Genomic DNA, 16,739 nt, shown 5'->3' on the forward strand with positions numbered 1-16,739 from the left:
GAACTTCATTTATCGTAGATCATGATATCTACCTAATTATCTGTCAACTTTCCATGCTACTGTATAGGTCAGGAGAAGCTTCCAGAGGTTTCATTTATTAAGGGCTGGGAAAACCCAAAACTTCCTTGTGCAGCAAGGAAGAAGCTGGTGCATACCCCAGTCTAGATGAACTCTGGGAACAGAGAACGTCTTCAGATCTGTTCCTGCATAGCTAGAGCACTACATTCATTTTTTACAGCACATGAGATGATGAAAAGAACATCAGTAACAGGAAGCACTCAAGTGGTTACAAATGAAGAAATGTTTGAAAAAAGTGTATTGTCAGAGAAGGTTAAAGAGATTTAAAACAGGCTTCCTGAAGAAGGGGACAGAGTATCTGTCTTTAAGTGTGCTCACAAGTGTTATTAAAAAGTAAGGGGTCATTAGTCTCAGCAGACTGGAAGGATAGAGAAAGATCTTAAGATAAAACAGTAAAATTGATGAAGAGTTTGAACTGAAAGGAGAAAATGCATGGAAACACCACTGCTGGAGTTGTATCCAAGGCAGAACTTGACAATAAGCTTTCACAGATGCTGTGTGAAACATATTCTGCTATTATTCAAGGGATGGATTTGCCTGCCCAGGGAACTTCCTCCCAGTGCTCATGTGACTGCCTCATGCTGATATGCATGGCCTCTTGGAAAGACAACAGTCATGGTGCTGATAATGCCAGGTTTGAGTAACTTTTGCTATCTGATTTGCTGTGAGGAATGTACAACAGTAATAGATTCAGTGTGTATTGATGGGAAAAGCAGCAGCCAGTGCCGAGGGTAGCACTCTTTCCTCAAGTGGGAGGGAGGAGGTAGAACACTTTTCATCTTCAAAGGGTTTTGGTAAGACAGTAGCAGGTACAACTGTAACTTTATATTTTAGGTCTTTACGTTCAAAACTAAAAAAGAAATGTATTTGTACAGACTTGCCTTTCTTTCTGTTTAAAGAAAATATATCAAATGTATAAAGGAAACACCGTTGCAGACTAACAAAAAAAACCTGTTGTAAGTGATACTTGACAAAAGAGAAACAAAAGATGAGAACAGTCATGGAATAATTTAGTCATAAAACGAACTGTAATCTTGAAGGTCAAATTTTATCTTAAAAGGTATAGAGAGAACACTTAGAATTTTTGAGAACTGATAAGTGATTTCATTACATCAAGGACACATCTTCACTGAAGTTGATAAGAAAAAAAAAAAGTAAAACAACTTTTCCTCTTCTGCTTTTGAGTAATAGTTTGAACATTTCTGATGACATTTACTCTTGAGTGACCTATTCTGGGACAGAGTACTGCAAACTTTTCTACATTGCTCTATCAGTGTATCTCAGCTTGATCTGTAGACAATCTTAGCAAAGCAGTAAGTCAAACTACAAGCTATGTCAAGGTTTTGAATCTGTTCCAACTGGAAATACAAAAACTTTTGTTATGTTCAAAAGTGGAATTTGAAGCGTGTGGGGCTCCAGCTTCTTGTTTTTTGCAGGCAGGGAAATAAATGTGTTACATTCTTCATGAAAATAATCCTGGTGAAATTAACGGACCTCTTCATATATCAGAGTAACGGTGGATGGAAGTGGGATTGTCCACGTGGCTGCCATGGTAGTTGTTTTGGTAAACTATGATTGTCTAGCAGCCCTACAACACCCTTGTCATTTAACAGATGTCTGTGTTTTGCCAAATCTTTGAGATCAGTCATTTTTGTTATCCCTCCTTCCAGGTCAGAATTAGTTGTATCTAATGAGATTCCATCAGACTGTGCTAAATAATTTGTTTACCAGAAATTTAAGCTGATTTGTCCTATCTGAGGTTTGGCTCATACTTCAATATTTTATGCCTGTTCCTGTAAATTTCTGAGCTCTTCAGTCCTATCTCATCACATATTTGAATGGCTGCTTGATCTTAAATACTCTCACACTATCATCCCCTTCAACGGGATAATTTTAATGCATGCTATATATGCACGTGTTCAAATGACCTGCTGCATTGATGTGGAGTGCTTAAGTTCTTAGATGATCAAGCCTTTCAATAACTTTTTAAAACTGGATTTCTAAATATGCCATGGCTTGGGGTTTTTTTTCCCTTACTCTTTTAAACATGAGGCATAGCAGTATTGAGGCAAGATTTTCTAGTTACCTGGCAATTGTTGTGTTTAGTTTAAGTCTCAGGACCCTCTGTCACAGGATTTTCAGAATAGCAGTAGAATTTTGCTTGCACTTTTCTTGTTAATGTTGTTCTGGCCTGTTTTATTTCTAAGATTCTGCTCTGTAGAAGCAGACATACTTTCCCACAGGAACTATATATGTATATATACCCCATTCACTCTATAAATAACATAGTGGATTAAATTTGGTCCATGGGTCCCTGCACACAGCTCCTGCTGTAGTCATGCAAAGGAACAGTTTTGTCCTAGTTGTGCAAAACTCATTCACTGAGGTCTGTGGAGCCTGTCTTCTGCCATACTGCGACACAGGGAGCTCCACACATGAATATAGAAAAAAAAATCAGTCATCTGTCTGCTCTCTGTAGATCCTTTTTATTAAGCTTTCTTGTGTTTTATTACATAATCTACCATTTGAAATGATGAGGCAGATATGAATACTGACAAAAATTACTCTGAAACTCTAAGAAGGGCCCTATTACCTTTACCATTCTACCGGATCCAGTTCCTGTCCAAATGGCAATGGCAAGATTTCCTTCACCTTCTGTGATGCAGGATCAGACCTTTGTCATGAAATTGGCCAAGTGTGTTTGGGTTGGAAAATATTGCAAACCTACCAGGTTAAACAAATTTCCTCAGCTATTGTGGGCAGAAAGAGAAAGGTCTAATCTTAGTTGTTCAAACCTTTCCACCTTATCACCCAATTTTCCCAGTGGGTTGCTACATCTATAATTTAGTGTGGATTGAGGAAAACAATAGCAAAATCATTTGCCACTTTGATCGCTGTATGTTTATTCAATGAGTGTTCAATATGCAAGAGATAGTTTAGCATAGGAATCCAGACCACATTGCGTTGATTTGTTGTTTTTTTTTTAAATTTTATTTTATTTACACACCCAAGGTTAAAAGGAGCAGGAGCCCAGCTGAGAGAGTTCAGAGTTCATCTCTGCATGCTCACTGTCTTCCATTTAAATGTACACAAAGGACTAATACAGTACCCGCTCTCCCCTGGGCTGTCTTTGATACACTCTGCTGTGCCTGGACTCTGCCACTCCTCCTATCAGTCTGATCCTACTTCTATTAGCCCGCTGTGCTCAGCACTGTAACCTCATTCAGCTAGCGCACTGCGTGCAGGCTAACAACTTCAAGGCTCTGTCAGGCATTGACACATGCAGGCTCCAAGCGGGAAGCTAAACACTCCCCTTCACCTCCTCTCCAGTTCCACATTAACCTCTATTAAGCACAGGAAAAACACAAATGCTGTAGTGACATCGTTCAGGTTTTAACTACCAGTGTATATTTAGATATTCAGCCAGCTTGCCACCTTTGAGAATGTACTCGGCGAACCTCTGGTTCCTCCCCTTTCTCACAATGAGAGCAGTAAATAGTGAGTTAGCTTGGGGAACGCAACAGTAGAAGGTCTGTGTTGGGTATTTATGGCACAGGCATAAAAATCTGAGAGAAAACTTTGACAGTACTGCCTATACTTTCTGAGGCAATAGTATGTGTTATAAATGGAAAATGAGACAAAAATGGTCTCATTCTGGAAGAATCAAGCAGGGTATTTTCAAAACATGTCCTTTTTGAAAGCCATGCTGTAGAAAAGACACAGTGTGGTGCTAATCTGCATGCCCTGTTGTGGCTTTGATCCAGGCACTGAATGTATTGAAGTCAGTGGAGTGCTGTGAGCAGAGAGAGTTTCATCACTCTTTCTGGCTCTTTCCAAGGATGGGAAATGTCTGACAGTGTTCCCTTGTGAAGCAGCACCTTCGCTTCCCGCCCTGGGGATTGCTGCCAGTGCTCGCCCACCTTGTGGCTCACTCCCACTCTCCAGAGAGCCATCAAGACCGGGGCAGATTCTTTCCCAACTCCAATATGCCTAGCCCACACATCACTATACTTGGATTAATTAAACACATCATACCCCGTATTCCTGGTTTAGACTCTGGACAGCATGTAAGAAAATGAAAGCAGAGGAGACAAACAGAATTTTCCTAATACTTCTGAAAATGAGTTACAAAATCAAAATTTGTGACAATAATAAACTTGAGACATGCCATCTCCTGTCTAATGCTTGGTACAGCAAACTTTCTGTGACCTGGAGGACTCTTACTGCTCCAGGTGGGACAGGACATCTCCACGCCCTGCCAGACTGCAGTAGTCGCCTTCATTTGGCCATACAGAAACATCCAGCTCTGCAGAGACCTGTCTTCTTTTTGCCATGGTACTCCATTCAGGCATTTTCACCTCATCTCATAAGTCTTCCAGTACTCTTCTCTTTTGAAAAGCAATCCTGGAAGGAGGGAGGAAAGATGGCAGAAGAGGCAATCAAAGTCGTAAGTACTAGTGTGTTTTGACAATTTTCCTGTGATAGTCCTTCAGTGAGGTGTCGAGCCCCTTTCCTGAGAAGGACACCTGTCTAGAATACATTACTGTAACCTGTCTTGGGCAAATTTAAGCATGTGTTCAGTACAGCATACAAAACAGTTCAGGAGACAAAATGGAGTTTCAATTTAATGCAGACATACTGCTCTGAAAAACTGTCAAGAAAGGGATTTTCCATCGTGTAATGATGTTTACAGAGCATCTCTGTTTTTATCTTCAGTGGTTGCCGTAACAAGATCAACTGTTCTTTTAGCATAGCCATTTGATGATTTATGTTGTGTTCCATCATTATTTTAGTCTTATTTCAGCAGCTCTGAGTAAAATAAAATATCACTTTGTTTGCCATCGAGCAACCTGAGACAATGTTCACTCTTCGCATTTGGTTTAAAATAAACAAAATTACCTAGTTTAAAAGCTTTTTCAGGATTAGTGGCTTTTAGATAATGTAAGTTACAAATGATGTCTGTAAGCTGTAAGCACTAAAATCACTAAATCACTAAAAATAAATGATCTTTTTACACAATGTTATTGCAACATTTTCTTAAAATGAAACAATGAATTGTGTTGGGGCACCGTCAGAGCAAGGTAAACTATGGTTAAAAGCTATAGCTAAAGTTTAAATTTAAATCTAGTTTCCAGTTCCAATCTAAGATGGGAGAAATTTGTATTTAGATTATGTGATTAATAACACAGGCTTTCAAGATCTTCAGCATCCTTTGAAGATACTGAGATGTCGAGTCCAAGTGGCTTTACCCAGAAGCTGAACTTCATAAACACAGCAACTTTCACCAGTTTGACCATCTCTTCCCTTGCTGCTTCTCCTTTAATCTCTACATTTCTGGATATTGCTGTTGAGGTACATTTGTGCACAAAACAGTGTCCACAGTTCCTCCTGCTCCACGCCCCAGCCCCAAGCTTGTTTTGGCATCAAAAGTCATATGGGATACTATTCATCATGCTTTCCTGCCTGGATGAAATGTAGTACCATCATACTGAGCTGTACTTCAGCATGAACTAGAAGAAGCTCAAAGTTCCATGTGCTTGATTTTCTTTCTTCTAGCTGATATAACTATGCCTGCAGAACTTAGGGCATGTATACATGCATGCAAAGAGAAAGAAAATAGGCAGTTCCCTCAGACATTCAAAACTGTGGATGAAAAGGAGGAAAATAAATCCTCACTTCTCTCAACAACAGCAAAGAAGTGAGAGGTAGCAAGGAGAGAGAGAAGGGTGAAAATTCATTCTCCCTGTAATCCAGATAGCACAGGTGACCCTGGCAATGAAGACTGAGTGACCTGGCATAGAAATTGTAGTCTGTGGGGAGGGGCGGACACATAGGCTGGAAGCTTCTGTTGAACCTGTGCATCCCTGTGGCAGTTGTCATCTGAACTAGCTACACGAGGCTAATGCAGGTATGTCTCTGCATTTATAATCACTGTATACTCACATACAGTTAGCAATATAAAAATAAATTTTCTTTGCAGTTATCCTCTTTGGCTTTCAGCCCCTTCTAGTTTTTTCTGCACTCTGGTACCTTTCTTTTTGTCTTCCAAATTTTGTATATGTAGGCTGTAATGAAGAATCTTTTAAGTTGGTGTCACCAAATTTTTATGCAATCTGATTATAATGTCTTTGTGACATAGTCCGCATATGATGTTTTTCATTTGAAGAAGCACATAAAGAATGAATGAAAAAGTACCATTCTTGCAAGCTTTGCTACTTCACAATCGTTATTATAAATGCTGGGAGAGTTGGCTGCAACCTAAGTGGGAAGATGAAAACAGGCTTCCGGGCCATGACTACATTATATGACTCTGATGTGATGCCATGCTAATGGGAGACAAAAGCCAGCTTTGGACCCCTTGGTAAATCCATCCATGATAAAACAACCTCACCACCCTCTGAACATTCGCTGAACTCTGTCATAGCTCTTGCATCAGTTACAGTAAGCCAGTGTTTATGTAGTTATTTTCCTAACTTAAATGAGTAAATTGCATTTAATAACAGCACTTGGGTATTTTGTGCATGTTGGTTGTTGAACACTGTAACTTGTCTTACAAAGGGTGATTCTAAGGGAGATCTAACTGGCCGAGCCATAGTGTTGACCTGTACGTTTTATTTATAATAATCATTTAAATAAAGAGTATGATGTAATTCTGAATATATATTCCAAACAGCTCCAACTTACATATCTTTTTATATTACTATGTGGTCATATTCATAGTTTGCTCTCACCCAAAATTCTCATGCAGTTACACTTTAATATGAAAAGAAATGTTGTCATGAGTAGTTATTATCACACATCAGAATATTGTATTAGCATTCACTTTTAATAGATTAAAATGAAAGATTTTGAAATCTGCCCTTAATGATACTGAAGGATCTTGGAGACACATTAGGAAAGCTTTAGATGAAATTTCATATGATATATATACATCATACATAGGTTCATAAAAGACAGTTCATTTAACTGCCTGCCTTGTGTTTTGTCTGTTATGTTTGGATGAATCATCCACAGGTTAAGTGATGCTTGTGCAGTTTCCTTGCTTAAAATCAAGCACAGTGAGTGGCAGAGAATACAAGGTTCTTGTAGGTCTGGGGAATGATGAGTAAAATAAGATCATTTTGGAGGCATGGAGTATAACCTGGAAGAAAAATCTGGTGGTTGGAGGCATCTTTGTGTTGTATTTGCTGACCTTTTGACTCACTGTCGGATCTGGATGGGTTGCTTGAACTGCTGTTGCATAAATCACCTTACTTTTAAAGCTGAATTCAAGGTAGATGTAGTATGAGTTAGCCTGTTCTGGATGAGAGTTGAGAGGTGCCATGCTGCAGACCCTGTGTGTTACAAAGCAGTGTATTAAAGGTGAAATGACTCAATATTAATTTCTGGGGTTTATGGGCTTGTTTTGGAAGCTTCTGAAACAAATGGGAAAAAAAAAAAAAGAGTAGAACCTTCCATTTGATCAATTAGTTGGCATTTTTTTCTCAGTTTATTGTTTCAATGTGGAATAATCATATTTGGGCAAGGTGGGCACAGACACAATATGCTGGTTGCATCAGTGTCTCTGAACTTCTTGTTATTGAAGGCTTTGTATACCCTGGGTTTTTAGCTGGCATGGGCTATATAGGTCATCTGTATTCCACAGGTTGGTAGTTGGGAAAGGGGATGATGAATAACCAATTCAGCATTGAATTAAATATTTTGTTTTATTTTAGTATACAAAAATCATAATTTCACTCTTTTATAAACATTTTAATAAATACTGAAAACTTGAAGGAGACATCTCCTGACAGTACCTGCTGTAGGAAGCACCAAGAAGCCATGCACCATGCTGCACTAGACTGAGGGCAGATAATAGTTTAATAGCTCTAAATGTAGTATGAATACTAACATGCCAGCAGTGTTAGTGTCAACAAATACAGTCTGCATCCTGCAAATATAAACACTACAAAAAATACACATTGCATCAAATCTTATTGAACTATGCAACCAGTTACACAACATCTTACACATACTTCTTCTAACAAGCAGATACTAAATATGGCAGTGACTAAACTCCATGTTTTAACATTGAAGAAATTAAATAATAAATCAAACAGCTGCTGGGTATATTTAGATGTTAATAGGTCAATCAGATTTTACAGATATTATGCATCGATATATTTTTCTGAGAATTTACCGTACCAAAGTAATCCAAAACATTGCAGAAGGTCATTTCTCATTTCAGGCCAAGCCAAAAGTCCAGGAAGTTTAACTTTAGGTATGCTTTTGGTTTTGGCTTTCATTGATACATGCTCACATTAAGCCCACAGATGGTGTTAGAACAAAAGCATTTCAGAGCTAAACGGAGAGCCACAAGCAACGAATAGAAAAGGCTTAGATCCAAGATCCTGTCAATGCCAGAGGCACCACTAGTAACAAGCACTGATCAGGTAGGCAGATGATTCAAGAACAATGCACAGAATGATGAAAATTTCCAGGATTCATGGAAAAATACCTTAGGGAAATTTTTCTGTAAATGCAAATTTGGTGATTGTAAGCTTGGGAGCACGGACAAATAGATGACCAAACCATCCAAAAGAAGGAATTATTTGAAAGACTAGTACACTTCATAAAGATTTTTAAATTGCAAGCTCAGGCATTATGGAAAACAAAATAAATTGTAATAAATCTTGACTTATCTAGCCAGTATGCAGAAAAGGAAAGAAATTTCTTCATGTTCACTGCAATTGAACACATACAACATAAGATTTAAATTATAGCAATGTCTGCAATATAGAGCAGGAAATATATGAAGATAATGAGGAAAATTCAAAATAGGAGACTTAAAGAATCATGGTTTTCAGGGCAGGTAGGACTACCATAGCCAGCCAGTATAACTATCCTGTCCGTAGGATTTCTTATGAATATGATATGGAATGCTTCTTTTCTGAAAAAGATATCTAACTTCATTTTGAAATGTTCAAGAAATGGTGAGTTTGCTGTTGACATAATGCTTAATTACCTTCTAAAGTAGGATCTTGTATCTTATTTCAGGACTGAATTTCTCTAACTCCCATTTCTCAACACTAGATCTCATTATACCACTGTCAGGAAGGCTGACATCTTGCACTCAGACATCTTTCCAGGGTGTAAGTACCAATCACAGTGATCAAGGCACCTTTCAGCCTTTAGTCTGACAAGCTGAATAAGTTGAGCTCCAGTAGGCCTCACACTGGAGCGCTTGGTTTCCAACCGCAGGCTGTGAAATCTCTCTTCAGCATTTCACCTGTCCATCTGAGTAGAAGAAACAATGCATTTTTTCCAGGGTGCAAACAATCTAGATGCTAAAAAATTTTCTCCAAAACTCTACTTTGAATGCTAGTAAATAAGGGTATTCTTCAATGAGAAATCTGAGAGAATGGCAAGTGTAAGCAAGAGATAATGGAGGAACATCCATCAATACCTATTTTTATGCTCTAATCTAGCTATCTGTAGTCCATCACACTTCAGAAATACTCTATTCCCTACGGCAGATCTGTGCCCGTGGTGTAATCCTTTCCCTCCTGTGGAACTAGGACTCCTGACAGATAGGCTGTGACTATCTATTAAACAGCTCTGGCCACAAATGGCAGACAACTGCTGCAGCAGGAGCTGGCACTTGCTCATTTCTGCTGCTGCTGTTACAAGCCTTGTAGCCTCTGGCAGAGAAATAGGATGAACAGCTGGAAGCTGAAACCTTTTCAGCCACCTCAGCAAAAATTGGTAGAGCTATCTGCCAAAGCCACAGTTTGACTTAGCTATCTTGGTCTAGTTGAATATATTGCACCTTGCAGGTAGAATATCCCGAGAAGCTCAGCGTGGCTCAAGAAATGTCCGTGGGATATTTCACTGCCACCTTCTGTAGGAGCAGGGTAGGCTCAGTCGTGCGGACTTCTTAAAAAAGCCGCTGCATCATCAAAAATAATGGCTCGTGTCCAAAATATGTCACCCTAAGCACTCACAGAATGGGTCAGGTGAAAGTTATTTCAAACACATGTCATAACAGCTGGAAATTTGTGGTTGATAACTGGGGATGGGGATTTCTGCTGTTGTTCATTTCTGCTTCAAAGTTTGAAAAGATTTTCCCTACCTCCTGAATGAACACTGGGATTATAGTTGTCCTGTTGGCACTGCCACTTGAAGGGGCGTGACAAGAGTTCTGTGGTGACATTTTCCAGATTATGTAACAAATGAGCAGTTTTATACTTTTTTGTGTTGGTACAGGATGAGGCTTCAGTTCTGACAGTTTTTCTCCATCTAGACCTTCAGATTTTAATGAACTCCTTTCTATCGCATTTCTGTTACTTCTTAACTGCAGCTGACTGGAGGAAAAGAACAACAACAAAAGCTTTGTATATATTTCCAGGAATGGCATTTATCATTTATGGAAGAGTATTTTTTCAGTTCTGGTTATGAATGTTTATTTTATTCACACACAGAGCAAACTATCCTCTTATACCATACGGTCAGGAGGTATGCTGTTTCAGATGTCTGAAAGCTGTCTGGAAATGTATTTCCTACTTTCTGATATGGGAACATTTTGATGGGGGTTTTAATTTGTTTTGAAATTTCAACTCTTGTTCTGCTCAGAAGCTAAACTTGGAATCCATTAAGATGCATTTTAGTGCAGTATCTATTCTCATCTTCCTTTTCTCAGTAACTGCAATTCACTTAGTACTTCATTACAACCAACAGCAATATGTATACATGGTGCACAAAATGAGCCATTTTGTTTTAAAACAGATTGCAGATGAAAGGAAACTATTCATTTCTTGCTTGCTAGCTGTAATTACTAGAGCGCTAATTACTCCAAATCACTGACATCCAGGGTCAATAAGGATGACAACAGGAACATCAAAGACAAGATGCACACATGCAATTACAAGTCTCTAAAACCAGGCTGTAATATTATTTTATGGCTACTGTTTTTTTTAGTCAATGTTGAAAAATATTCAAGTTTGCTGAATGTTTACTATTATTTCCTTTGCAGTTTGACGGTGAGAACATGTATATGAGTATGACAGAGCCGAGCCAGGACTATGTGCCAGCCAACCAGGTGGGTTAATTAATCTTCTCTGCCTTGTTTCAAATTGTAATTAAACAAATTCAAAGAGTTGCATTGCAAATGAGTGGCACTATCAGTAACTGCTGCAATCAGGAATAATCATAATTTATAAACAAAGCATTTAAGCCTTGTTTCCAGTTAATGAGATAGAGCTGATAAAACACCAGAGTTGGCGTTTGTTGAAAGATACTACCTTGTTTCCTCTCCAGAATGCAAGCAGCTGTTTTGCCAGCATGATCTTTCCTAAACAGTTGTTTTACCTTCAGGAAATAAAGTCTTTACAGGTGCAAGTTATTTGTTTATCTGACTGCAGACAAGTTAATCATTATAAGCTACACATGTCACAAATAGCTTTAATTATCATTCTTAGGCCAGTCGTAGTTGAAGAATTGTATTTTTAACACTAATTATATGGCTGAGGACTGTTGCCAATGTTATACAATTAGCAGTGGGGTTAAGGCAATGACTTGGTCTTCTGTAGCTTGCAGACTAGATGGCTTAGTGTGATGTAGATACTTTACAGGTATCTTTGAGTCCTTTCAATTTGGGGAACCCTACACACTGAATTCTGATACTAGGTGTATATTTAAAAACCTGCCACCTTTCCACTCAAACCCTAAGATACTTCAGATTTCTAAAAAGTAAATACTGTAATTACTTCTTAAAAAGGAAATGTAGTTTTTTGGTTTGCCTACCTGTAGCTAAATCTGTATGTAGGGGAGAATTTTTCATACTCTTAGCATGTTTCAGCCAGTTTAATTCCACGTTAGTAAGTGATGGTGATAGTGGTGCAGGTCAGTTGGATTGTGTCAGAAATGTCCCTGAATAAGCAGGTTTGTGGTCTAGATTATGCAGTAGCTCAGGGCCAGCAGTGGCTACTCTGGTCTACCTCTTTCTTGCAGGACCAGTAGGAGTACGTGAAGAGCTCTCATTGGGTGGAAAATAAGTTTGCATGCATAGTAAATGTGTATAGATGGCCAGGATGTAATTTAGAAATCAACGGTTTTGGAAAGTGACAGTACAGTCAGTGCTTAATGTCTTCGTGAAGCAGAGTTCTTCAGATATAGAGGTTCATTTGGGGGCAGGGAAGCAGGAGGCTGAGTGAGATGAGCTACACTGTTCAATCAAAAAGACTGTCTTTAAAATATTCTACCATGTTGCTTCCCAGCCTTCTGTTGAAGTTATTCTGAAGTACCTTTAGAGACCAACTGTACTTTGCATTTAGCATTTGTGCGTGATTGAACTTATTCAACTAAGAACCCTCCAAGATCCAGAGGTAGTTTAGAATAGAACTGTTTGATTAAAAAATGAAAAATTATATTATTAATTTTTCTCTAACCATTAATCCAAAAACTGTACTGACAAGTTTTAGTATTACTATTAGATTAAAGCAGCCTAGTATCATCTCATTTATGCCTTAAGGGTTTTGAAGTGCAAAGGCTAATTGAATTTGTTTGAAAGAGTAGAAATACAAACTCTGTGAATGATTGCTGTTATAAGGCAGCTGCTACCTTTCAGAGAATCATTATGTCTGTCTTAAATAGTTTTGAATAAAAAATTGCAAATCCACATTATACATCAGAATTATTTTTCTTCTGTTGATATTTTTGTACTGTGTGTGCATGTAGTTTAAATAATTTAAATGGCATATTGAAAAATTAAGAGTATAAGTTTTAATCTTTTATGCAGTTTCTACATGTGCTAACAAGGCCCAGATACTCAGAGATATTTATGCATGTAACACTGGTTTTAGTGGAAGTAAGGTGCTTAAAGTTCCTTTAAAGATCCAGGCCTAGATATTTTCAGTGCAAATGTTTTTGTCTTCAAAGAGAAAATCTATCAAATATGACATTTCCAAATTCAATGACAACAGAAAACCCTGAATGCCTACTAAGGGCTGGAGCCAAGAAAGGACTTACAGACTTAAAACCTTGCCATTGCAAAGCTGAGCTCTTGGGTGTCTGGCTCCCAGGTGGAGTTCCAAACTCAGAGGCTGGTGTCAAAACTCTTTGTCCTTTGCTGGGGGATCCATGTGGCAAGAGATGGCTCAACTGCCAGGCGTGGTAATTTAAGTTATCACCAAACGCACACCAATAACTGCCTCCTTTGCCTGTTTGAGAGCAGCTGTCAGCTTTGAGCTGTCACACCATCCTTTCCCTTACTGTGATTCTCTCCTGGCGTTTACAACATTGCAGTGGTTTTTAAAGTGAATATATGTGAAAAAGCCTGTAATAATGATTTTTTTTAAAAAAAAAAGGAGACAAAACAACACACTAGGAGCAGGCAGCTGGGGTGTGTTGGAAACCTGCCTCTTGTTTTGGCAAGAACCTGGGACTGCGAGAGAAGCCTTCTCAAACCCGTTCCTGATGTAGACAGCTACTAGTCATTTCTCAAAGGAACTAAGCTCTTCACTGACAGTATTGGTGAGGTCTTCACTGACTGTAATGCGGTGTCATTCCTATCTCAGGCAACATTTGATGAACACCCAAAAATTGGTGAACTGATTACCATTTCAACATCCAATCTGCTTGTTAAAACTGGAAAGAATATGATGTTCACTGCTCTGAAAACAAAGCATGCAAGATCGTGTAGCTTACTAGGGAAGGAAAGGAAGAAGAAAGGATGTGACCGTATTTTCTTGTCCCTCTTTTCAAGACCGACTGTTCATTTTCCTCTGAATGTTACTGGATGTAAAACAAATAATCCTATAAAAAGATATGAGAAAATGTTCTCTCGCAGGTGAAAGCCTAGTCACTTCATCCATAGAGTTTTGTTCTGTGTCAATTTTGCATCTGTTCTCATGAGCCTTGCAGTTGCATGACTTCAGTAAGAGGAGTGCAGGTTCCTTCCCACCCTCAGTAACTTGGCTGTTCCCTTTCAAGATCAGAAAAGAGGGTTTGAATCCTGTCAGAATGAGGAGTGAATTAATTTCTCCACTTTCCTTCATGGAGACACATCTGTTAACTAAGATATGAATCTCACATATTAAGAGATGCCTGGCCCTATCAGAAACTTTTATTCAAGCTCTGATCATGCTGACTGAGTCAGCTGTAAGCATCATTTTCTAATTTCAGAGTCTGACACAGTTTGTTTGGGAAGTAGGTTGGCAGACTGAATCATGGTATGCAACACCAAGGACCGAGAGGTTTCAACTAGGCTGTCTTCAGGATTCTGTGACTACAGAGGCAGAATTTGGGGGGCTCCTGATGCACACTGACATGTACTTCAGTTCTTTCTGTTTACTGCAAACTGTTCATATCCAGAAAGACATCACCTTGTATTATTTTAAGAGGTTTAATCAATTTGTCCCCTTTAGGCTAGCATAAATAAAAGCTCAGCTACTGGACAGGAAAAATATAGTTTTGTTCCTTTTGCTGTATAACATCAAACATCTGCATAGCTTGGTAATCCAAGACAAGTTGCCTCACAGCATCCCTCAACAATTATCATTTCTGTTCAATTTTCAAATCAGTACATGCTTTGGGACTTATAGACCAAGTTGCTAAGTAGCAACATATGGCTTACTACTGTTCCTGTGATGTTGCTGCAAGCAAATAGCATAATTCTATACTTGAAATGATTTTTACAGAAAGCCAGTGCTGGAACTGAGCCAGAAGTGTAAGTGTACAGTAAAAATTAATGATATTCTTTTAAACTGTCCCAAAAGGCTCTTTGGCAATGTTGTCTCTGTATACATTTTATATATACATGTAAGTACTGTATTTTTGGTTATGATCTATGTAGTACAGGACTCTGCACTGCAAGCATCTCCAAAATGAGTTATGCCAGCCATATTAACAAACATACATAGTAAAACTACATGACATTTTCACTACTAATTGCACTTCGATCTGAAAATATTTATCATTTTAAAATAAAACTATGCCAACTGCTCTGCATTTCAAATTCTCACAAATATATTGTTTTCTCCCCACACCTATAATTGGAATCTCAGAGATGAATTGTTCTTCATGTAATTCCTCCTCCTGTAATTTGTGGGCCATGCACAGCACAGTGTAAAATTATATTGTTTATTTTACATTTCTTCCTAGTCACAATACAGAATGTAATTCAGGACTCTGTTGCACAAAGCCTTGGCATTTTTTTAGCCCTCCTGAGGCCTGATAAGAGTTAAGGGTAATGAACTCAGCTGCCAAATCCCCTGCACAGTCCAAGGGAAGGAAGAAGAACTGGTCTGGAGCTGATGGTTTGGGGCAGTACCCCCATTGCCCCAGTGCAAAGAAAAGAGATACCTGAGGCAGAGTATTTTGCATAGAGGTGGTATTTTCCTCCCTCCCAGAGCTATCCCAGGGAGATTATATAAGATATGTATGCATTCTCTTTGGTACAGTGGGTGCCATGGGTATCCAAACTGTTTTGTCCTGTACAGCTTCGCGGTAAAATCGGGTAGAATGACATCCAATAGAGAGATTTTTCATATTAATAGGAAACAAAATGGTTATCCTGCCTTTTGTTGCTGTATGCACGTGGTCCTATATATGCCCTTAACTTATTTTTACATGTTTATACCCTAATTTCTAAAAGTATTAATGGGATAGCTATTACTCATGTGAAGTAGGGATGGATGAATGCTACTTAATAGCTGCTCTCTCATGCTCTGTATTGGTCCTTCCCTGTACGTAGACTAGAATTTCAGGGTACTGTATCCCATTCCTGCCAGAAGATATGGCTCTTCTCTCTTAGCGCTCCTCCAGAGCCACGGTCAGCAGAGCAAGGCAGGAGATGGCTGCCCTGGAAAAGATTCAGGAAACGCAGCATTCTTACGTGGAGAGTCATTGAGTGGTCTGGTGTCATCCCATGGATACATACTACCCTGAAGTCCAGGGCAATTCTACCCAAAAGCTGGAAAGTAGTTGAGAGGCTGCTTCATAGTGAAAGGCCAATGCCACCGGGCCAGTCTGCTGGCTGGCTGCAATTCAGGGCTATTTTGGATCATATTCCACCTCCCTTTTCCTGTTCCACTATCTTTTAATTTCAAAAATAAGAATATCAACAGAAGGGAGCCCACTTCTTGCTCCTCCATTTCTCTGAAGTAGGCTACAGATGCCACTTTAAAAAAAAAAAAAAAGGGTGTAGGTTTAAATGGCCTCAGGGATAGAAAACCACCAGGCAGGACTTTCAGATACTGAATGAGTGGTTAAAGGTAGAGGTAATTTTACCCTACCGTTCCCTCTTGTGTAGAACATAATCTTTTAATGTCAGCATCAGGCACAGAGTCTGGAAAAAAAGGAGGCCCTGATGAAAACACATCATCAGTTGCATTAACAAGGCTATGTATATGTTTATAGGTATATGTATATAGAATCATAGAATGGTTTAAGTTGGAAGGCATCTTTGAAGATCATCTAGTCCAATCCCCTGCCATGGGCAGGGACACCTTCCACTAGACCAGGTTGCTCAAAGCCCCATCCAGCCTGGCCTTGAACATTTCCAGGGATGGGGCATCTGCAGCGCCTCTGGGCAACCTGTTCCAGTGTCTCACCACGCTCACAGTAAAGAATTTCTTCCTGTGTCTAATCTAAATCTGCCCTCTCCCAGTTTAAAACCATTGCCC

The 16,739-nt window shown here is 39.0% G+C and overlaps 1 protein-coding gene across 5 annotated transcripts in view; it reads left to right on the forward strand.

The window, feature by feature from the left end:
* TOX (thymocyte selection associated high mobility group box) overlaps positions 1 to 16,739 on the forward strand; it is a 225,191-nt gene that overhangs the window by 104,515 nt on the left and 103,937 nt on the right. For all 5 annotated transcript variants that reach the window (XM_005443215.4, XM_055705182.1, XM_027811164.2 and 2 more), the window contains exon 2: positions 11,090 to 11,155. In XM_005443215.4, coding sequence (XP_005443272.1) covers positions 11,090 to 11,155 — 66 coding nt within the window. The remainder of the gene's footprint in view (positions 1 to 11,089; positions 11,156 to 16,739) is intronic.

Source organism: Falco cherrug, chromosome 3 (assembly GCF_023634085.1).
Source record: "Falco cherrug isolate bFalChe1 chromosome 3, bFalChe1.pri, whole genome shotgun sequence".
Taxonomy (NCBI): domain Eukaryota; kingdom Metazoa; phylum Chordata; class Aves; order Falconiformes; family Falconidae; genus Falco; species Falco cherrug.